Source organism: Physeter macrocephalus, chromosome 8 (assembly GCF_002837175.3).
Source record: "Physeter macrocephalus isolate SW-GA chromosome 8, ASM283717v5, whole genome shotgun sequence".
NCBI lineage: Eukaryota > Metazoa > Chordata > Mammalia > Artiodactyla > Physeteridae > Physeter > Physeter macrocephalus.
In genome coordinates this window covers 12,243,449-12,266,761 of record NC_041221.1, presented here as the reverse complement: position 1 = coordinate 12,266,761, position 23,313 = coordinate 12,243,449, and the positions used below count along the sequence as shown (strand labels likewise).

General features: G+C 55.0%; 1 protein-coding gene across 1 annotated transcript in view; it reads right to left on the bottom strand.

Moving 5' to 3' along the window:
- UMODL1 (uromodulin like 1) overlaps positions 1–8,201 on the bottom strand; it is a 60,263-nt gene extending 52,062 nt beyond the window's left edge. The window contains exons 1-2 of the mRNA XM_028493170.1: positions 8,126–8,201; positions 4,103–4,345 (exon numbers count right to left, since the gene is read on the bottom strand). Coding sequence (XP_028348971.1) covers positions 4,103–4,345; positions 8,126–8,201 — 319 coding nt within the window. The remainder of the gene's footprint in view (positions 1–4,102; positions 4,346–8,125) is intronic.
- Positions 8,202–23,313: the final 15,112 nt, after the last annotated feature.

Genomic DNA, 23,313 nt, shown 5'->3' with positions numbered 1-23,313 from the left:
CTTTGTCTGGAAATCGAAAACTATTCTCAACCAAGAGGTTTACCTAAATGAAAGGAAAACAGCCACCAGGAAAAACGGACTTCCAAAAAGAGTGACCTGATCACAACAGAAGTGCTTTCGAGTTAAAGTTCGTCTTAATATGGAGGCTGCTGGGAGTCCCCCTCCATCCCTCAGGGCTGGCCGGCTTACGGAGAGCCAGCGAGAACAGTAAACAGTTCCAACTTGGTAGAAAGGCAAAAATCCTCTTCTTCCCCAACTCGACACAAACAATGACCCAGGACTGCCCAGCGCCTGGCAACCCCAGGTGAGTCACGGTTCAATGAGATAAGGCGGTGATTTCTGTCTGAGCCACAGCCCTGAGGACTCTCTAGGGCTGGGCAATCGGATCCGCTCTGGAATAATCAGATAATAATCCTTCCTCGGAATTCTCTTTCCTCAGAGGGGCCCTGGCCACCAGCCTGGGAGAAGGGAAGTTTGGGGTAGGCCCCGGGTCCAGCGGGCTCCTGGGCTTGCCGTGCAGATGAGCGTGCGGAGGACACGGGCCGTGCGGGAACCGGGGCATCGCTGCAGGTGGCGAGTGTCCACCGAGATGCTCAGCTCTGCTCTGAGGAATCCGTCCTGACTAAATATTCCAACTTTTGTGCAGCAGCGTCTGCACCAGATGATACCCATCGCAGCGTTATTTATAAGAACCAAAAATTGGAGACCGCTAGATGTTAAGCGGTAGGAGACTGCTTGGTGCGGATCCATCCCTGTGAAGCAGTCCCTTGCGGGCATTAAATCACGCCGGAGAACACGATTTATTGACTCGGAAGGTGTTCCGGGTAAATTGCCAAGGGGTACAAGTGTGCTACAAAACATCTCCAACAGGGTGACCACCCTTCTGTAAAAGGTCTGCCCTGAATGAAACTAGAAGAAAATGTTAACAGTGGTTATTGTTGCGGGAGGTGGGTTTTTGGGGGGGGGCGGGGGGGGCAGACTTATGGGCATTTTCCGTTTTCTTTGTTTCCAAATTTTCTACGTTGCTTGTGTATTCGTTTTTGTATTGGAAAAATACACTTAACTAAAATCATATATGACTTATCATGGCCTTCCAAATGTGGGACTTAAAAAAATTGAAAAAGTCATCGAGACTGAAAAAAAATCACGTGTTCTCGTAATGCTCTTCCCTTTTTTGGGTTCTTGACTGTTGAGCGGAGGAGAGAGAAGAAAGGAAAGCTGAGGTTTCACTGCTGCCGGGGGTGAGGCCGCTGAGCTGAGGAGGTTGCTGAGACGTAAGAAACCCCACCCCCGGGCGGCCCGGAGGCGAGTGCCTTCTGCCTGACTCCCCTCCCCAGGTGCCCAGGCTGGCTGCCACATCCAGGCTGTGGCCCCAGGCTCCTCTGTGCCAATCAACCAGTGGGTCTCAGCGCATCACTTGCAGGGACCTCTCACTTCTGGTTCCAAAGAGCCAGGCCGTCATGAGGCACCTCTGCACCAGCTTTGATCCGAGGAGCCAGGCAGGTGCGGAGAAAGCTGAGCTGCCGGTGCCCGTGGTGCAAATACTTCCCAGCGGGCACTTTCTAGCTGCCCACGTGGAGTCCCTGAGCTCGGAGGTGGGGGGAGACCGAGGCTCACTGGGGGCCTCCCAAGCCGCAGGAACAAGCGCTGCAGCCCCCCGTGCCCTCCCCGGCGGTCACAGGGCAGCCCGGCAGCAGCTGCAGTGCCAAGCGGGGACCTCCCCGAGCAGGTGTCCTGTGGGCCGTGGGCCTCGACGTTCCTCCTCACTGAGCCCCTCCCACGCGCGCCAGAGCCCCTTCCTCAAACGTTGCCAACGTTTGCCCCCGAATCCGACGGGGGTCCAGGTCTGTGCCATCCTGGTCAAGTCACCCGCCTCCCCAGGTCTGTGTCCCCGTCTGCTCCCGTCCGGTAGCGACCAGGAATCTCCCGCTGGCCTTTACAGGCCCCTTTTCCTCTCTCTTCTCCTTCCTTCTGGGATCCTGCCGGCGTCCTCTCCACGCTGCTTCCAGAGTGACCCTTCCAGGGCCCGGGGGGGACTGTGGACCTCACCCCACCCCAATTCAGCCCCCTCTGCTGGGCCTGGGGGCCTTCAGGGTGAGCCCTCCTCCCCTCGCCCCCGGCGCCTCCCACCCCATCCCCCCGCCCAACATCGGCCGCCCCATGACCTGCGCTTCCCCAGAGCAGATCTGCCCACGGGACTCTGGCTGGAATGTTCTGGGCCTCTCCTGCCTGGCGAGCTCCTATTTAAAGGCGCGAACACTTTAAAAGAGTGGCTGAGTCCCACGGGAGGCTGGTTCGCTGGGAAGCAAGAGGAGCTTTGCTTCCCTGCTTCCAGAAGGCAGGTGCCTCCCGCCTTCTCCCCCGGGGGAGGGCAGCAGGCCGCACAGAAAGGTGACCGCTCGGGCTGGGCGGGGCTGGGGGGGCTCAGCCTCTCCTGGGGGCCCCTCCGGCCCTCTAGACCTGTGACCTCACCAGCCCCACGACAGACCGACAGCAGGTGGGGAGAGTGTGGCCTCTGCGGGGGGAGGCGGGCGGGCTAGGGCGGCCCCCTCCTTCTACCGACATCTGATGCTCCGAACCGAGTGCCGTGCGCCCCGCCTGAGGCCTCCCCGACCCGGGACCCCCAGCCCCAGAAGGGCGCGCTCCCAGGGCAGGGGCAGCTCCGGCTGTGCATATGGGGCCCGTGGAGACAGGGACGGCAGACAGGGAGCCGTGGTCACCACGGGAAGGGACTCCTCAGACCCAGCACCGCCCCTGCAAGTGTCCCTTCAGGGAGCCAGCGGGAATACACAGCAGGCACCCAGCCGCGGACCTGAGGCCAGCTGGCCCTTCCTGGTTTTTATCGGCGGTGGCGGCGCTGGTGGCCGTGGTGTCGTTTTAACACTCCCAGAAGAGGTGTATTCCTGTGACCTGCTCAACCCTGAGCTGCCCGGTCATCTCTGGGCCTGGCCCTCTGAGCCGCGTGAGGGCACATGTCAGCCATCCCGTGCTCCGCAGGCTTTGGAGGCTGGGGGAGGATGCGCTCAGGATAACTGCAGGCCCAGCCCGTCTGCAGGGTCTGAGGGACCCAAGACTCTACATCTCATAGCCCCTAGGGCTGGGGGGCTGGCACCCCCGGTGCGCGGTGTCCACGCCCTAGCCTGCGGCTGTCCTGCTGCCCGGGGGATGGACGGGTCACGGGAGCCGCTCCCACACCCCGCGAGCTGGTGCTTTCTGCGCTTTGGAGGCGGCAGCCTCACGGCTCAGGGCGCCCTATTGCCACCCCTCCCCCTTCCCCCCGCCCACGGGGGTGGGTGTGGCGGGCCTCCTGCCTGTTCAGAAACTCAGCTCTGAAACTGATTCAAACGATCACCACCACCCCCCACGCGCATTCACACATGCACACGCCTGCACCCTTGCCCCCGGAAGAGGCCTTCTGGAAAGTTCCCTCCGTGTCGAGAGGCTGAGCCCTGAACGCCACACAGCCCCATCCGCCCGGCCTCAGACGAGCCTGGGACAGCCTCAGCAGTGCTGGTCGCCGCCCCAAGCGTCTTTTGAACCACACAGAGGGAGTAAGAGGCCTTGGCGGCCTCCGGACAGTTGGGTGGGCCCCAGGGGACCCTTTCCATCTCTTTCACAGATTGGGGTTCAGACTAGGGTTTCACAGCCTTTAGAATGAAAAGGCTGGCTGCCAGTATGGGAGAGATTGCAGTACTGGTTCTCAAGCTCAGCTGCCTGTTAGAATTGCTGGGGGAGCTTTAAGAAATATCCCAGGGCCCAAGCTACGCCCCAGAATGAATCCATCAGAGTGTCTGAAGGGGGACCCAGGCATCATCGTTTTTAAAGCTGCCCCGGGGACTTCGGTGTGCAGCCAGGTCTGAGAGCCACCACCCAGAACAGAGGTTCCCAGAGAGGGGCTCGGGCCAGTAGCGCCGCCATCACCTGGGAGCTTGTACTTCACCCCTGCCCCACTGGACCTGAAATCCGGGGTGAGCCAGTGACCGGGGCTTCGGCTGGCCCTCTGGATGACCCTGATGCACCCTTGAGGCTGGGCACCAGCGTTCTAGCCAGTTCAGGGCCGGGGGCGTGAACGGTGACTATCCCGGGACGGGGCAGGACTCACGCAGGACGCAGTAGAGGCCCAGCTGCTGGTAGCCCTCGCAGCAGTCAGTCACGTTCCTCCGCTTAGGAACCTCCACCACCAGGTACTGGGTCCGGTAGACGGTCTTGGGGCAGCGCCGCCAGGGGACCCACCAGCCGCAGGGAACGTAGGTCAGGCGGGATGTGTGCACGGCCTCCACGCTCTGGACATTCTGGCTCACGCTGTAGTTGCACAGCTGGTAGCTCAGCAGGGAGAGGCCTTTTTCTACGAGGGAGGGAGGAGGATGGAGAAACAAGAGGGTAAAATGCCAGAATCAAGCCAATTTGAGGGCTTCTCTGCAAGTCCTCTGCTTCTGCAAGAGCAGGTGAAACGAGACGCCCGCACACGGCCGACCCCTTGAGATCTGCCCACCGGCCCGTATCCGAGAAGGCGATACAGTAGCATAGACTCAAGGGATGCAGCATGACACCTGCTCGCTGAGCCATCCTCCTCCACAGAGCAGGAGATGCTACCCCAGCCCGACCCCTGCTCCCCGCACCCCGGGGTCTGACGGTACTCTGAAGGGGACACAGAGAAACCAAGCTTCTGGGGCTCACGACCTGGGCTCTGCTGCGTGTTCTCTGACTCTGCGGGCTGGAGAGCCCTGCGCATACCTCGTATCTCCACAATAAGGGCTGTCACGTGCGACGTGAATACACAGCGGTTCCCTCAGTGAATACATAGTGAAGGCCCACTAAATGCTGGGCACGCTGGCAGTGACACCCCTTTTTGGAATGAGATGAAAGATAAACACACGAGTCAAATACACGTGAGAAGTTCATAGATGGTAAAGTTCAGTCTGACCGTTGCTGTGGTCAGCGGGAGATGAGGGCACAGTGCCGAGGTGGGACATCCAGCTGGCCTTTTCAGGCCCTAGGTGTCCCTCACCTGGGGCCTGGTTCCTGGGCACAGGTGTCCATGGCCTTTATCAGCGTTATCACTCGGTTCTCGAGACCCCACATCACCTACTACCTTCATCAGCCTCAGACCCCTATGTCGTGGACCACCTGCCACGGGGTCCTGGGGTGTCCCATCTGCCCGGGGAGCCTCTATTGCCTCATAGAGCAGGGACCGTTTGAGGGCTGAAATATGCCCCACCCCAAATTCATAAGTTGAAGTTCTAAACCCCAGTACCGCCGAATGTGACTCTACTTGGAAAAGGGGGTTTTGCAGACATAATTAGTTAAGGTGAGGTGATATTGGTGTAGCGCGGCCCCTGACGCAGTATGGCTGGCATCCGTATAAGAGGGAAAATTTGGACACAGACAGGAATGCACACAGGGAGATGCAATAGGAGACGAAGGCAGACATCAAGGTGATGCATCTCCAAGCCAGGGGTCACTAAAATCGGCAGCAACCCAAACCACCCGAAGCTGGGGACAGGTGTGTCGGGGACAGACTCTCCCTCCCAGCCTCAGGAGGAACCGACCCTGCCAACACCTTGACCTTGAACCTCTGGCCTCCAGACTGTGAAGAAATAACTCTCTACCACTAAGCCCCCCGGTCCGTGGGGCTTTGCCGAGGCAGCCCCAGGGAACTGACAGGAGGGCCGTGGGGTGCCTCCCACGTCTGCGGCCAGCGTGGGACTTGCTGCGTTCCTGGGCTGTCAGTGAAGGATGAATGAATGCTTTGAATGCGATTCACGTTTTCAGATACTCAAGCTCTGAGCTCTAAGCTTTACGAGACCGTACAGCCGCTGGGTAGGGGCTCCGTGTTGCAGTGTAAACCCTTCACTGAGAAGGTGGGTTTCTGGGGTGCAACGCAGAGGGGGCAGGAGACATCATCTTCATCCCCACCCCCAGGGCAGCACCCCTGAAGATCTCCACCTTTGGCCTCAGGGTCGCCCACAAGCATGCAGAAAGAAAGCGAGACTTGGGGGCCGGTGACCCCCAGGAAGAAATGGGGCCAAGCCAGCCCTCACGCCCAGGCTGCTGGGAGAGCCTGCAGCCTTACTCTGGGCAGAATGGGGTGCCGAAACCCACCGCCCCAGAGCAAGCCCACTCCCAGGCCACGGGGTGGCCTCCCCTGGGGTGGCAGGGCCTCTGGGAGTAGACCCGACCTGTATGCACCAAAGGGCGGGTCCCAGGAAGCTTTGGGAGGGAACAAGAGGCCCCTGGCTGGGTGGGGTAGGGCGGGAGAAGGCGGCTTCCGAGGCCAGAGCTTAGAGGTGGCTAGGATGAGGGGCTGGAGAAGAGGCCACAGCGCAACGCGGTCGCTAGTCGAGCGATGGCGCCGTGCATGTGCTCGCGAGAACACGCACGCGGGCGGCCCCCCTCGCGCACGCGCACGCGCACACGCTCCTCCTGCCAAGCGAAACTGCGCCTGGGTCTGCGCACGCGCACGCGCACGCGCTCCTCCTGCCAAGCGAAACTGCGCCTGGGTCTCCGTGTTTCGTTTTTCACCTTCTGTTAGAGGCCACCGAGTCCTCCCCAGGCCTGGCTTCTTGGCAGAGCTCGCAGTAGGAGCCTCTCAGCAGATGCTGCTGTTCAACAAATCCTTTCAGGAGCACAGGAGACAGGGGCCCTGGGCTCTAATCCCAGAGGTAGAAACGCTTAATGCTCCGCTGGGTTCTGGGGTCAGAACTGCATTCACACCAGCTTCACGAATACCAGCCGTGTGATTCTGAGCACGTTTCATGCCCTCTCGGTGCCCCAGCCTTGTCATTTGTGGAATCATAGCTGTGCCTGAGGTTGTAGGAGAATTACATGAAATCACGCCTGTACCGGGGCATGTGGTACCTGGGAGCAGACAGACGTGCAGCCCTGACGGACCACCTCGTGCTCCTGCCGGGATCCTCCCGCACGTGAAATGCCTCCTAAGACCTCCTCCGGCTTCCAGACACCCCATTCCTTCTGTCACTGGGCTGCATGGTTTGCATAATACTCATTCCAAAGGAAATATCAAGTTTGTTTTTTTTAATCACAATTCATTAAAAAAAAAAAAAATCACAGAATCCTGCCCCATGGGTGAAAAATGTTTAAACTAATACAAAACTGAAGTCGAGGGCTTCCCCGGTGGCGCAGTGGTTGGGAGCCCGCCTGCCGATGCAGGGGACGCGGGTTCGTGCCCCGGTCCGGGAGGATCCCGCGTGCCGCAGGGCAGCTGGGCCCGTGAGCCGTGGCCGCTGAGCCTGCGCGTCCGGAGCCTGTGCTCCGCAACGGGAGAGGCCACAGCAGTGAGAGGCCCGCGTACCACACACACACACACACACACACGCACGCACACGCACACACACACACACACACAAACAACTGAAGTCGATGGTAGAAACAGAATGGCTCTGTTTGAATTCCCAACGGAATAAGATGGATTTCTAGAGGAAAATGGTGTAAAAGTTTGCAATCTCAATTCTCTGAAATCTCTGTTTTTTGCAGCTGACACGTGTCTCTCAGAGGCCTTGGACCTGGGCTTGGTCCCTCGCAACCCCAGGGGCCACTCGCATGCTCACTTGCTGCGGAAACGGGGCTGGCAGAGCCCAAGGTGAGCGGGAAGCCCCACTCCGTGATCCCCCCTCTCTGGCGGGCAAAGGAGGTCTGAGCCAGGGTCAAAGGCAGGGGTAGCCCTGGTGGAAATCTTGCCCTCGGCCGGCTCTGTGGCCCTGGCCACTCCGGGTCTCTCTCTCCTTATCTGCAAGTTGAAGACTAATGGGCCGTGGTTCCAGAGGGTTCGATTCTGACACTCCAGGAATGTGTTACTCTCAGCGTGGCCAGCGGGCCTGTAACATCTGTACTCCCGGCAGAAATGCAGAGTTCCGGGCCCGTCCCAGACCCACTGACTCAGAATCCACACTTGAACCCCACCAAGCCCCAGGTGGTTCGGAAGCATATGCCCACCACTTCTTTTGTGGTTATGAAAAAGTATGGCCAAGAAGGGACAGACCCTACCTCTCAAAGCAGGTGCATCTTTGCCTGCTCATCTCTCGGCAGGGCTGCCGTCTTCAAGGCGCCCGCTCCCAGGGAGCCCATCGCCCCTCCGGCATCCCCGCACAGAGCCCAGACCCCTCACCTGTGAAGCCACTGGCCTGGCTCGGGCCCACGGCGGTGACCAGAGCCAGCAGCGCCAGCACAAGGGTCCTGAGCATGGTCGGGCGGTGGCAGTGGCTCTGGCCTCTCCCAAGCGGCAGCACAGAGGGGCCTGGGCCACCTGGACCCAGAGAAAGGGCCCTTCCCTTCCCCACGCCGCCGACAGTGGTAGTGGCTTCAGAGGGTGTGCTCGCCGGAGCGTTCCCTTATGCCTGCTCGTAAACAGCCGCCACTGCCGCAGCCGTGTCCCTCGGGGCACCTGCGTGTCACAGCCCATTCTCCTTCCAGGCAGATGGCATCTTTCAGGAAAGGTGAGTACCCAACTGCCAGGCTGCATCTCTGGGTCCCATCTCGTTGTTACGCAGAAAACACATTTCAGACCCGAATCTGACTCCCTCCGTCAAGTCCAAAGTATTCTCTTACCTTATCGTCCCAAACTGGCAGGAGAAAACAGCAGCAAATCAAAGTGGTACATCAGATTCAGAAAAGCATCCTTCACACAATTGGACAAAACAGATCAAAAGCCATAAAAATGTTCCGATGACCCAGTGATCCCTTCCTGAGGCTTGGTCTGAGGGCCACGAAGCTGCAGTCTCAGAGATGTTCATTACTTGCCAGAATTTAAACCGACAAAGCGTGGAAGTGAGCCTTCGGGGAGGAGGGGAGAGTAAGTTGTTATAGAGCATCTGGATGTAGCATCACCCAGATGTGCTCCCCATGAAGGCGTTTAGCGGCGTGGAAACGGCACCTCATCGTGTGAAATCAAAACAGCACCTCATACAGTTCTGTCCCCAAAAAGACAACAACTCTATGATTCTATAAAATTGGGCCCAACCCAGAAAGGACCAGAGGACTAAAACACGGTGAGGAATGACAGAATGATAGCTGATTTATGTTTTATTTCCATAACCATCGTGTGTTGTGTGAACTGGACTTTTAAATTTCGTATCAAATACTTCCTAGTTGATGACACGTCCTTATTCCTCTGTTGGGCTGTCTTTCATTGTTTGGTACAATTTTTAACATTAGACTAGGCACAATTATTAACATTAGATGAAGGTCTCATTAGTTCTACTGAGAAAACTTTCAAGTAGGGTAACAAAGATCCATCCTGGCTACATGTTTCAGAAGGATAATTCCCTTGTGTTCAAAATACAAAACAGTTCTGCCAGAAGGGCTCTTCTAGCCTAACTCCCAAAGGACATCAGTATGTCTTTTATTCTCAGGAGATTAATTTCTGAGATGATTAACTGCTGCATTTGCCTGGTTAATGACTAGATCACAGATGCCAGGACAAGAAGACCAAAAAAAAGGAGTTGGAAATAATCACGCAGCTAAGGGGCTTAGTGCAAGTCTCCTGGGAGACAGTACCCTTTACAGAAAAACAGTACTACAGGATTGACTCATAAACTCTGCTGTTGTAAAGGAGGTTAAAAAAAAAAAAAGTGTCAATAAGAAAAGAAAACATGTTAAAGCTATAATATAATATTCAAAAAAATAAAATTTAACTAGTTCTAACAGAATAAATCGGAAAAGTATTATAATTAAGGGAAATATGAACATTTAAAATGTGAGATGAATCTGTATTACAGTATGCTATCATCTCTTAGAGCTTTTGCTACTATAACATATGAGCACTTCTATAAAATATGAAGGTGGAATCAAAGATAATGTTATATTTTAAAACTCAAAATTGGCCCTGTGCACGCACCATTTTTTCTCATCTTCAGAAACACCCTGCGAAGTAGGACCCTTATCCCCGTGGTACAGATAAAGAAACAGAGGGTCTGAGGGGCCACACAGCCAGTGAGTGGGATTCAGCCCTGAAGCCCACATTCTCCACAGTCCACTCCACTCGCTGTCTGGCCACAGCTCCAAGAGAAGGGAGCAAAGTCAAGACATTTTACCAGCTGGGCGCTTCCTGCTATCTGGAAAGTGTCCATAAGATGCTGTCACGTCATGCTTTCTCTTTATATCGAAACTCATATGATTTAAAAAAATAAACCCTCAAAATCGGCAGCCTATTCCTAGCTCTGTCCTCTCTCACCCTCCCGTTCGTATCCTACGGGCATAGAAAGGGTAAGCGTGCTGGTTGTTTCTAGTTCATCCGCAGCGAGGTGTTTCCCTCCAGCGTATTTTTTCTGCATGGAGGCCACAGGGGTTTTCCACATTTGACTTTTCCTTGCAAATGTTTTGAGGAGAAATAACCATCCACTCTAACCAGCGGCGAGACGGATGTCCCTTCAGGACGTCATGTCTGGGTGTGTCTGGTCACGGGTCCATCCAGCAAAGAGCCCCCGGGTCCCTCTTTTGGGGCAGAAAATCCAGCATCTTGCCTACACCGTGTCCAAGAACTGGGGAACTGGGGGAAGCCAGCAGGGTGCCAGGCTAGACCTAAAGGTACACACACGCTCATTCACACTCATAAACTCACACTGATGTGTGCAGACACATTCACACTCACACTTATATGTATACACACGTACAGGCACACGCACACACACGGCTGCAGTCACATGTGCGCGCTCACACACCTACGCACAATCGCTCACACACATCTACACTCTCACACGCACACGTGAATGTATCCGTGAACTCACACGTGTGTGTGTAGACAGACTCACAACACTTGCAGGCTTGCACAATCAGATGCTCACCTGTGCATGTGTACGTACAGACACACACCTCTGCACGCTCACACACACGCACAAAACACGCAGGGTGAGGTTGAGCTCCCAGACCCCGGAACCGGCGTCTCCGCGGACCCGACCTACGCTCTCTGCCGTTGGGGACAGAGTCTGGGCCAATCTCTGCCCACTTCCTCCTCTGGAAGAGGACGAGATTGAATTAGGTGACCTCCAAAGCGCCTTTCTCATCTCTGGTTCTGAGTTCTGTGGTCCTATGAACAGTGGTTCAACAGACTCCACTACAAAATCACATCTGTCGTTACCCTGCGGGCCGAGATGTATACGTGCCCAGCGCCATCGTGGGATGTGGCATTGTGTCCCCAGGGACAGACGTGCCGGGCCGTTGCGGGGCTCCAGATATTGTCTGGGCAGGGACGGCACGGGCAGCCTTGCTCACAGCCTGCTGCCTGGAAGCCTGCTCCAAGCGCAGCCCTGGCGACCACCATCCAAGAGGGGCGTGCGGGAGGGGCCGTGCGGGGCCTGCCTTACCTGGCCCGGGGTGGGGGGCAGGGGAGGGTGCACAGGAGAGGCTCGGGTGGCGGAGGTGTGGGGATGGAGGTGAGAACTGCCGTGGGGCACAGGGGAACTGGGGGGCTCTGGACGGGGACAGCGTGGAGTCTGGAGACTACTCTGCTCGTTGCCAGTTGGTGAGGCCATGCTGGAGGTGGGGAGGCGCCCCCCGTCTCTAAGGGGTTATTGCCAGGGACACTAGCCATGATGGATGGCCACGATGAAGTTGTAAAAATGTGGCATTTGGAAGACACCCTAAGCAACCTGGCCCGGCTTCTGACCCAGTGCTGGCTGCCCTCTGTCACACCGATTACCTAAAGCCATGTTTCCCGGGGCGCGGTGAGGACCACCCACATCCGAATCCTGCGGACGGGCTTAATGCAAGTGCAGGCGCCTCCTAGCCTCGCCCCAAACTTCTCAGGCTGTTCGGGGTGGTTCCCAAGGGCTCAGGTCCCTCAGGGGCACGCAAAAGCTTGAGCACGTTCTGCTCCCACCGGCTGCCTCTAAACGGACATCCAGCTTTAACTGCAGCACCTGGAGGCAGGCGTGCTGCACCCTCTGCTTTGGGCAAAGCCACCACTGAGGCGGAGGGAAGGAACAAGCAAGTGGCAGGTGGGGTGACGTCCCCGGTGGCTGCCTCACTGCCCCTCCTCAGAGGGGTCAATTCCGGTGGCTTTCACCCCTGTCTGCCCTAGGGATGGAGTAACCAACCGTCCTGGTTTGCCGGGGTTGAGGTGCTTCTCAGGATGTGGGACGTTCACTGAGAACCCCAGGAAAGTCCCGTGAAAACCAGGATGAGTTTGTCAGCTACTGGGATTCTCATTAAGAAATACCAGTCCCCACCCTAGCTGAGGAAAGAGCTTCGGACCTCTGGGGGAGGGGCAGGACCCTCCCTCTTTCTTTAAGGCACCTGGTGCGGAGGGGAGCGTTCAAGGGGCAGCAAGGTGGACAACCTCTTGTCCAGTCCGGACCCAGCGTGGTTTGCCAACGAGGAAACGGAAGTGAGATGCCCTTGGACAAGGTGACCACGTGTAATGGGCTGAATGGTATGTCAAAAGATATGTCCAAGTCCTAAACCCCGGTCCCTGTGAATTTGACTTTATCTGGAAATAGAGTCTTTGCAGATGTAACCAAGACAGAGACTGGAGTGATGCGTCCACAAGCTGAGGGACGCCAAGCGTTGGCGGCCACACCAGAAACTGGAAGAGACAAGGAAGGAGTCTCCATCTGAGCCTCCAGAAGGAACCATGCAGCTGACACCTTGGTTTCAGACTTCTGGCCTCCAGGACTGTGAGAAAATAATGTTCCGTTGTTGTAGGGTGCCCCAGTCCGCCCAGGACACTCACCCACCAGCGGCGTAGCCTCACCCACCTTTCCTTGGAACCCCCAGCTGGCACTCTTCCCTCCACCCCCCGCCCTTTGCCCACCTCCCCTCTTCTTCACCCCCACGAGCCCCACCCCTCTTCCAGCAGAGTTTATTTGGGGTGAACAATGAGAGACATTTGATACACGTGGGGTCTGTGAGCGACAGGTACATTCATTCTCTCAGGAAGTGTAGGCATCAACCTAAAATAACACAGCCGGGTTCTGTGCCTTCCAGCCATGGGGGCTTTCTGCAGCTTCGGGAAATGTCTCCAGAGGTGACTGATAAGTCTCATCCCCGGGCATTTCCCACTGACAGCCCAGCCCACAGTCTTGCTCTGCCAGCCGTGATCAAATGGGTCTATAACGCCTTCATCCCACTAGGAAAGCACCTTTTCCATCCTCTGGTGCAAGGGAGCTGTGCACGGGCTTGGGCTGTATCGTCTCAGCCACATCCGGGTGATTCCCCTGCAGGGACGACTCACTAGCGGCCCACACTTTGTTGTCCACACTCGGCACTGGCCCTGCCTGGTTTCTCTGCAAACCTTCCCTCACTTTCACTTGGAAATTCTCTCACATTGTCTGTTTCTCGTACTGCCTACAGTGAGTGGTTTTCAGAGAGTGCTGTTTTCATCCTGAGGCCTTTATCCTGCTGGATAGTCCTGGGATTCAGCACTGGGGCCTTAGCAGAGCTGCATCAGAACACCCAGCACCCAGCATCAGGGCATCCAGGGCCCCAGCCCAGACCTAGCCCTCTCTGCCTCTCTGCCTGTCACGGCCTCAGCCAGTAGTACACGACAGCATTTCTCTTTGTGCTTCACTAGGAAAAGGGAGATTTGTCCTGAAAAAGCTGGTGTGCATGTTGTGGACTGAATGACTGTCTCCTCAAAATTCACAGGTTGAAGCCCACTGTGGCTCTATCTGAAGGAAGGGAGTATATAATTAAGGTTAAATGAGGTCGAAAGGATGGGGCCCTGATCTGATAGGGTTAGCGCCATTATCAGAGGAGACCCCAGAGCCCTCTCCTTCTCTCTCTTTCTGCCACGCAAGGACACAGCGAGAAGGGAGCAGTCTCCAAGCTAAGAAGAGCCCTCACCAGGCACCTACCCTGCTGGACCCTGATGGTGGACTTCCGGCCTCCAGAACTGTGAGAAAGTAAATGTGTGATGTTTAAGTCAAGCAGTCTGTGGTCCTAGCTGACTAAGTGCATCAAGAAGCCAGCAACAGTGTTGTTGACGGTAGCCGCCCAGCACTATGGGTCTTGCTGGTTTTCTGAGACGAGGTCAGGGATGAGCTCAGAGCCTCTTGGGGGAAGAGAAAGCCCCCAAGATCACAGCCTGAGGGGCCTCACTAGGAGCCTTGGGTGGGATTTTGCCTGCAGACAAGTGGAAACAAGAGGACACGAGAAGGGGTTGCCTGGCCTCCGAGCGAGCAAGGCGGGTCCGCGTCACAACCAAGAGCCAGCCGTTTCCCAGGTGACAGAGGGAGCTGCTGGGGACACGTGCGGGGCCAGAGCCCAGGAGAAAGCGCCCTTGCTGCTCTTGCTTCCACGGGCATGTCCAGCCCTGACGGTTTGATTCTGAAACAGCTCCAAGGAGGGGCAGGAAGCAGGAAGTGAGAAAGGAGGAGGGGAGGCTTTGATACTGAGAATTCACATTTGAGAAGAATCAAACATACAAGAAAGGAGAGGAAGAGAGAGAGAGCTTTGCCTGCACAGATCAGACTCCTCTGGGATGTCCGTCCTTTTCATCCGCAAGCTGTTTGCAATCAGCTCTCTGCCTGTCCGTCCATTCATTCCACCCACGTCCCCGTGGTGCCTTCCAGGGCCACCTGGGGACTCAGCAGTGGACAGGGCTGACCCGGACCCAGAAAGCCCTCAAGTCTGCTGTGGGTTAAATCGCGTCCCCAAAAAGTGTATGTTCAAGCCCTACCCCCCGTACGTGGGAAAAGAGGTCTTTGCAGTTGTAATTTAGTTATGATGAGGTTATCCTGGCTTAGGGTGGGCCCTAAATCCCATATGCTCGGTGTCTTCCGAGGAGGGAAATTTGGATACAGACTCACAGAGGCCGTGTGATGACGGAGACCGAGGTTGGGGGCAGCTGCAGGTCAAGGGACGCTGGGGACCGCTGGCCCCCGCAGAAGGGGACACAGCCCTGCCGACTGCTCGATTCTGGACTTCTGGCTCCTGAGCTGTGAGAGAACAAATTTCTGTTGCTTTAAGTCCCCCAGTTTGTGGCGCTTTGTTATGGTGGCCCTAGAAATCACACAAAATACAATGGAGAAGTCTGACATTAAATATAATTTCACAACTAATTACGTCCTGACAACGGGGCCCGTGGAGAAAGCTGAGACCTGGAGGTTGAGGCCCTGCCTGCAGAGGCTCTGGGGCCGGGAGCTCGGTTCCTCCAAGGAACTGGTGGAGGGGAGGGTCCCGGGGCTCAGAGAGGCCAGATGCGGCCCCAGCCCGTCACATCACGCCATCTTTCAGGCCACAGCCCAGGACAGCGTGGCATCCGAGGGCCGTGTCTCTCTTGGTGAAGTGGGTATTGAGGTGAAGTGGGTATTGAGGCAGAGTGCCAGGGAAAGCATCCCGGTGTCACCTCCACCTGGGAGCAAGGTGCTGACCTCCACGGGGTATGTGACAGGGCCTCGGTGTCCCTCGGGGCCAAGTCACAGGAGGTCGACGTCAGTTTCAGCAGGAGGCATGTGGGTCAGATAATGAGGGCTGTTAAGCCCTGGAATGCCGAATCTAGAGCACTGTGACAAGGAAACGCTGGCGCTGGTGAGCCTGCAGAGGCAGCGGGGGCTCCGGCACCGCACCCCACCCTCCGCGCCAGGGTCGCACCCGGGAGCGCCACCTGCACGCCTCCAGCCTCTGCGTCTGAGGTCACAGCCGGAGGGCAAGGGTCCCTTCACGAGGGGGTGGCTTCAGCTGGGGGCGAACAGGCACGCAGCTCTGGGGAGCATGATACAGAGCGAGAGGGACCCACTGGCCGCCAGGGAGGAGGAGGAGGAAGAGCTTGCCCCGGGCTTTCGGGCCCCACGGATCGGGCTCCGTCCCTCCGTCAGCACTACTTTCTGAGCAGCCTTGGAAGGCACAGGGACAATACACCTCCTCACGGGTGGCCCTAGGAGCTAGAGACCCTAGTATGTGACCAATGTTTCATCAAGGCTCTTGTCCCTGCTAGCCCCTCGTGAAGCTGGAGACCAAGAGTGACCTTGAGATGACCTCGGGCCCCAAAGGGCAGTGCAATGTCAGCTGCAGTCGCGTCCGTGCGTGAGACCCACTGGACACGTAGACTCCTTGCCACTGGTGGTCTGGGGACAGGCAGGCAGGCAGTGAAGGCCTGGCCTGGAGGTGGACCCGAGGGGAGCTGGCTGTGCTGGGGAAGCTGTGCCCACTAGTGGTGCAGGTGTGGGTGTGCTCAGCCCGGCCCCATCAGTAGCCGGCCAGGGTTGGGGCCAGCAGGTGACACTGTGGCAGCCAGGACAGCATGGATCATGGGCGCAAGGGTGCCACAGACAGGGAGCCAGGGCAGGGGTCAGCTGGCCGGCCTCAGGAAGGTCCACCAGTGGTGGCAGGGCTGGCCCTGGGCCACAGACTCCTGATCTCCAAAGGACTATGCCCAGGGCCATCTTGGGATGAGGAGGGACCCTGCAGAGACCACAGGACCGAGGCACAAACAGAGGCTGAGCTGAGCAGCAAGAAGTGGGTCCAGGGTCCAAGCCAGCCCGGGGCTGGAGGTCAAGGTCAGGCACCACAGTTGGGGCCCGGCCTGAGGGGCTGAGGCTCGGGAAGAACACCAGGGCCGTCAGGTCAGGGTTGGACCAACAAGGAAACAGATATTGGTCCAATCAGCGCCAGTTCAAGTACTAATTCCTCCTTGTAACCTCCTGCCCGCCCCCTCTCCCGTCTCTCTTCCTTCTGAAGTTTTTGGCCCCTTTGTCCCTTATATCCATGTGAATAAAGGTCTCCTCGCCTGACGGACGGTGGGCAGACCAACGGGAGAGATCATGGCTAAGACCACCTCCTCCTGGTACCCAGCCCAGTGCCTGGCATACAGTAGGTGCTCAATAAGTTCTTATTAAGTGAATGGCCTTGGCTTAGCCCACATGCACATTAACGGATCACCAAGACAAGCAACGGAATAGAGGTCCCCATGGCCAGCTTCCCCCACCCTCTGCCTTGAGGGCACCTTATTTTCGGGTCAACAGACTCTAACAGAACCACAGCCTTGCCCCCCAGAGTAATCCAGACAACTCTGGTGTCCAGACCTTCAGGAAAATGCTGCATTCTGGTGATCGGGCTCAGGCTGGTTGGGTCCCCTTTCCCACGGAGATTACAAATGGGGAAAGATCATTTTGGGCAGCTTTCTTCACTTATTTCCTGGAGAAGGAGTCCAAGAGTGAGAGGAGGACCTTCCCAGATGAGAAACTGATGCCCAATCGTGCGTGTGGTCTTAGAAATATATTTAAATTTAATATTATTACGTGTTTAAAATTCTCGTAGGGGGGAGGCTCCCTTTAAATCAGACCACTTCACAAATCACCGAGCAAGAAAAGACTCTGAGTGTTGCACCATAGGACAAAGAAGACCCTCTGGAGAATCTTGGCCAGTATTTGAACCTGGAAGAGATGCACAACCTAACGCAGAAATCTCTGCTGGACACTCAGCCCTGAGGCTGGATGATGCTTTCCTAAGGGCTGGACAGCCAGGCCAGCACAATCACCCTGAGGGTTTGGTAATGGGTCCTGAAACTGGAACCCATTACCAAACTGGAACTGGAATGGAAGTTCTGGAACTTCCTTCCAGATGAGTAACTTCTTGTCTATTTTCCGAAAGTTAGGAGGTTTTCTTGTTGTTGTTGTTGTTGTTAAGAGATACACTGGAAGTGATGTTAAGAAAAACATACCCTTTCTGAAAACCTCAAAGTATGTGAAGAAAGTCCACCAGTGTCCCAGTGCTTTGCTGAGGCTTCTCTGGGGGAGGGAGGGCCTGGAATACCGAGCCCAGCATTTGCAGAGTAAATGAATGAGTGTTTGCCCCACAGCGTTCGGTGGTTTGGGGCTTGTATAAATAAGAGACAGACAGATGAGAAAGCCCAAACGGAAAGACCGGCCTGGAATGTCTCGCTGACTGGTGGGGGCATGGAGAGCAGTTTTCCATCCCAGAAGGAAACAGACAACACAGCGTTTCCAGCACGACACCCGGGGAATCTGCTGAACAAATTAGGGAGAAATGATACGTGCAATGTCTCGGGGGCAACCGTCTCTTGGATCTCAACAGTGTTGGAAGGGAAAAGAGCAAGTGGGGGGCACCTGAGAAGGCAAAAATGACAACCAAGGGTGGTAGGTGTAGTGGGTAGAACAGTGTCCCCCCAAAAAAGATTCGTGTCCACTCAGAACATCAGAATGTGACTCTTTTGGAAATAGGGTCTTTGCAGATGGAAAGACAGAAAACGAGGTCATGCTGGATCAGGGTGGGCCCTGGATCCAATGAGCCTGTCCTTCTAAGAGACAGAAGAGGACACCCAAAGGAGACAGAGATTGGAGTGATACATCTCCAGGCCCAGGAACACCAAGGACGGTAGCAACGCAGGGACTGGAAGAGGCAGATGGATTCTCCCCGCGAGCCTGCAGAGGGAACGCAGCCCTGCTGATACTTTGATTTCAGACTTTTGGCCTGGAGCTGCAAGACAATACATTTCTGTTGTTTTAAGCCACAAACTGTGCTAATTTGTTGCAGCAGCCCAGGACACTATAACAAATGAAAGGGATTAAAGGCTCCCACAGGACTTAGGCAGGTCCCAACCTGCCTCTTTGCTTGCTGGTGTGTTAGTTTCTGCTTTATAACAAAGTGAATCAGCTATACAGTATACATATATCCCCATATCCCCTCCCTCTTGCGTCTCCCTCCCACCCTGCCTCTCCCACCCCTCTAGGTGGTCACAAAACACCGAGCTGATCTCCCTGTGCTGTGCGGCTGCTTCCCACTAGTTATTGGTTTTACATTTGGTAGCGTATATCTGTCCATGTAGATGCCTGTTTTAATGCTTGCTCAGAGGCAAACCACGAGGAAGGGAATGATTTTCCTGCTGAGATACCTTTGCTCACAATAAATGATGCCTCTGGACACAGAACTGGTGCAGAATTTTTAAGTGGTTTGCCCTCAAGGTTTCACAAACTATTCTGAGAAAATTAGACAGAGAAACCGTTGGTCAGGCAGTGGTGGGAACAGAGGATGGAAGGAAGGATTCCGAAATCAAGCTCTGACTCTGCTTCCAGGCTGAGGTATCTCCTCTCGCCTGGCCTACGAGCCAAGAGAAGAACGGCATTGTGTCCCTAAGCGCCCGAGAAAGGCAGAGTGGCCAGGTAGGGCGTGCAGGACCCCCCGGGATGGGTCTGGCCGTGCACAGGCAAAGGGGTTTAAACCAGACCGAAAACCATGCAGGACCTCACATCCATCTGTCTGCTGAGGGGCCCTGCCACACACCACCCCCGGGCCCTGCAGAGCTGAAACCCAGCAAGGCACAATAATTTCGAATTCTCCTTTTCCCAACTTTTATAAACTAGAAATAAAATGGCCTTTTGATCATCCGATTTTTCCTCTTGGAAATACTCTTTTTTAGAAGAATGGAAGGAAAGAAGGAAGAGTGGAAGGAAGGGAAAGAGGGAGAGAGGAGGGAAAAGAGTCCCAGAGAGACAGCTGCGGCGTCGGGGTCAGGGCCACCTTCCTTCACGTTCGCGCTGTTTCCCGCGGCGCTGCGCCTACTGCCCTGGGTTGTGGAGTCCAGCCCTGGCCTTGGACTCGCAGTCACGCGCTTGGAGCTCCAGCAGGGACACCTGTGACTTCGCCCTTGGACCTTATCTCTGTCGGTGAGGAGGAACTCGAGTGAGACCCACCCACAGTCCAGTGACCCGAAACCCAGAGGCTAAGGAGAGGTGGTGGTGTGGAAAGAGGCCCCTTCCACGCGGTGTCAGCCCCCTCGGCCCTGCTCCCTGCGTTCCCCAGACAGGAGGTCCCGAGCAGGGAGACGTCCTGCCCCAGCTGCATTCTGGGTTGTTCCATCCTGTTCCAGGACGGCTCTGGGATGCCCAGGGCAGGGCTGTGAGGCAGGCACTGAAGTCTCACTCTACCCTTTCTTGGGGGTCCTCCCCCATTCTGAGCTCTCAGGCATCCTCCGGCCGGCCCAGGCTCACACGCCTGCCCCCCGCCAATCGTTCCACCCACGTGTTGCGGGGCAAGGGCACGGCCAGGCCGGGCCCACTTCACCCTGGACACCCAGTCCCGGCCTGTCTCCCCTCTAGCCAACACCAGCTGGAATCCAGACCTTCCTGGATGCATAGGGCCCACCGCTAATTAACTGACATCTCTGCGGGAGAAGAAAAGACTGATGGAATATGGACTTGCTAGGGAGGGGGTCAGGCGTGGGCAGAACAGGTGGGGTGCCCACATGTGGAAATAGTTCCCCCAGTAAAGACCAAAGGCAGGCGTGATGGCTAAGGTCAAATGTTTGGACGTCTGTCATGGAGAAGCAGCACATCTTTGTTTGGTAGAAAGCCAAATATTAAGACAAGGGACAATGGCTGGAGGTTATCCCCAGGTGGGTTTCAGCTCAGTTCAGGCAGAGATTTTTCATGGTTAGAGCTGGGCAGATGGCTGCCTGGGGTGGGAATGAGCTCCCCGACACTGGGAGTATTCAAGCAGACTGCAGGCCATGTAAGGTCCTCCGAGCTGGAGCATTGCAGGCGGGCCCCGTGCTGGGCTGGGATGGGCTGAGCCCTTGCCCGGGGCAGCAGTGTTAGACACTGATCCACAGGAAGGTCCCTGAAAGGAGAAGTGGGTTTGTCACCGAGTAGGAGGGAGCTTTGGGGAGAGAGAACGGCAACAGAATGACAATCTGAACTTGGGTCCCCTAAGAACATCCAGAGGCCAAAGACAACCTCTGGGGCCACTCTGGCTTTCGGGAAGGAGAGCTCCACCCTGGGCCTGGGAAAGGGACCATGCCTGCCGGGCATGCCGGCCTGCACTGCTGCCTGGCTGGGCCCTGTGGGCTGAGATGTTCCCAGACTCTGTCCCCATAGCACCATCGCATTCACGCCAGAGCCGCAAAGAATGGAACGAGGGCCACGGGGCCAGCTGGGGCCAAAGTCAACACAGCAAGTGTTCTTCCCCTGAACCCGAGTCACCAGCCTACACACCAGCCACGGGGGGTCTTCTGCCTGGACCTCGCTCACCAAGGTCAAGAGTAGCCCTGGGCACCTCTCCGACATCTTCTGCAGGACGTTACCACTCTGCCCGGAGGGGTGTTGAGGGCGGAGTGATAGTGGGAGGTGGAGTTCTCTGTAAAGACCCCAGCCCAGGGGGCTTCAAGGCCGGAGGACGTACAAGAATAGCTGGTGGAGGCTGCACGGTCCTGCGGGAGAAGCCGGCATCTGAAATCAGCTAAGCTGGAGCCTTTGTGGGGCTGCCCAGCAGCTCTGCCACCTGGGCCTCAGTTTCCTTCTGTGTCAAACGGAGAATTAACAAAGCACTGGCCGTTCTCCTCCTGAGAGAGGTAAGCCGATGACAAACTCATTCACGTGGCGATGTGACCCCCTGGGCCCTGCCCCTTTCCTGGACACTGTGGGAGAGGTGACAAGCCCAGTTGCCTGTGCCCAGCAGCAGAGCAGGGCCAGCCGGGGGTCTCAGAGGCAGAAGAGACAAGTTTTAGGCTCCACACAGTTTTGGAGAACCGGCTCTGGATCTAATGATCTGGATAAAATTGAGCAGGCCTTCAAAGATGGATGGAAACAAAATAGAATATGATGTTGGGGGCTTTGAAAGGTCCCTGAAGTTGCCCTCCAGAGCGGCTAACCGTTTAAAAACACAACACAAAATGCTGACAAGGCTGTGGAGTGACCGGGCCTCACAAACCTCTTTGGTAGAAGCCCCAAATGGTGAGACCACTTAGGAAAAGGTCTGGAAGTTTCCTATAAAACTAAACACCCTTACCCTAGACCCAGCAATTTCACACTAGACATCTACCCAAGATACATGAAAAACCAAGATATCCACACAGAGATGTGTTCTTGCATGTTCCTAGCAGCTGAATTCATAATAGCCAAAATAGCCAACCCAAGGGTCCATTAACAAGAAGATGGATAGTGTATTTGTATAATGGGACACTACTCAGTAATAAAAAGAAATGAAATTTAAAAAAAATTTTTTTTGATGTGGACCATTTTTAAAGTCTTTATTGAATTTGTTACAATATTGCTTCTGTATTATGTTTTGGTTTTTTGGCCGTGAGGCACGTGGGATCTTAGCTCCCTGACCAGGGATCGAACCTGCAACCCCTGTGTTGGGAGGTGAGGTCTTAACCACTGGACCGCCAGGGAAGTCCCCAGAAGTGAACTTCTGAGGTATCACAAACAACATGGAAGCATCACAAACAAACCTGATGCTGAATGGAAGGGGCCAGAAACAACTGAGCACACACTGCATGATTCCATTTATGTGACGTTCTAGACCAGGCTAAACAAAGCTCTGATGGAAAATGTCAGAGCAGTGGTTGCTTCTGAAGGGTGAGCGTGCGAACCACTTGGGAAGGAGTGTCAGGGAACTTTCTGGAGTTCTGGTAATGTTCTATACCTTGATGGAGGTTTATACATTCATCAAATTTCAGTGGATGTACATGTAACGTTTGTACATATCAATTTATCTAAATTTTATTTCAAAAAAAATACACACTACTATATATAAAATAGATAACTAATAAGAACCTACTGTATAGCACAGGGAACTCTACTCAGTACCCTGTAATGACCTATCTGGGAAAAGAATCTCAAAAAAAAAGAGTGGGGAAGAGATATGGGAACATGCGTATATGTATCACTGATTCACTTTGTTGTAAAGCAGAAACTTACACACCATTGTAAAGCAATTATAGTCCAATCAAGATGTTAAAAAAAAAAAAAAAAGATGAGTACCCAAACAACTTCTTCGTAGCTGAAAGTGTCCAAATCTACTGTCTTCATTTTGTAGTCAAGGCTTCCGGAAAAATATGCTAACAGATTCCTAATTACTCAAATGCCCCGTATCTGTTTCAGTAAGTATCATTATATACTATGGAAATTTTTCTCGGTGACAGAGAAAGACATCCTGGCAGAACATCCTCCTGCCCGTGACACAGAGGTGATGGTCTCAAGCTATCTTGGAGGCCTTGGAGCCCACTTTATCCTTTACGAATATTAATGGAGGACAAAACTTCATATTCTGTTTGCTCTGTATTTGTTAAATCACTTCTTCCCTTCATTAAAATGGATGGCCCATAAAAAAAAAAAAGAGTGGCTGTATGTATATGTATATGTGATTCACTTTGCTGTACACCTGAAACTAACACAACATTGTAAATCAACTCTACTCCAAAAAATTTAAAAAAAACAAATATAGATACTTTAAAAATAAATAAATAAAATACTTTAACAAAACAAAACAAAAAAGCAGTAAACAAATGTTGGACTCTAACGTTACCCAGAGTGAAGTATTTAGGGTGAAAGGCCTGGATGTCTGCAAGTCACTTTGTATCAAAAACGAGACAGCACAGGCTTGGGGGTGAATAGATAGCAG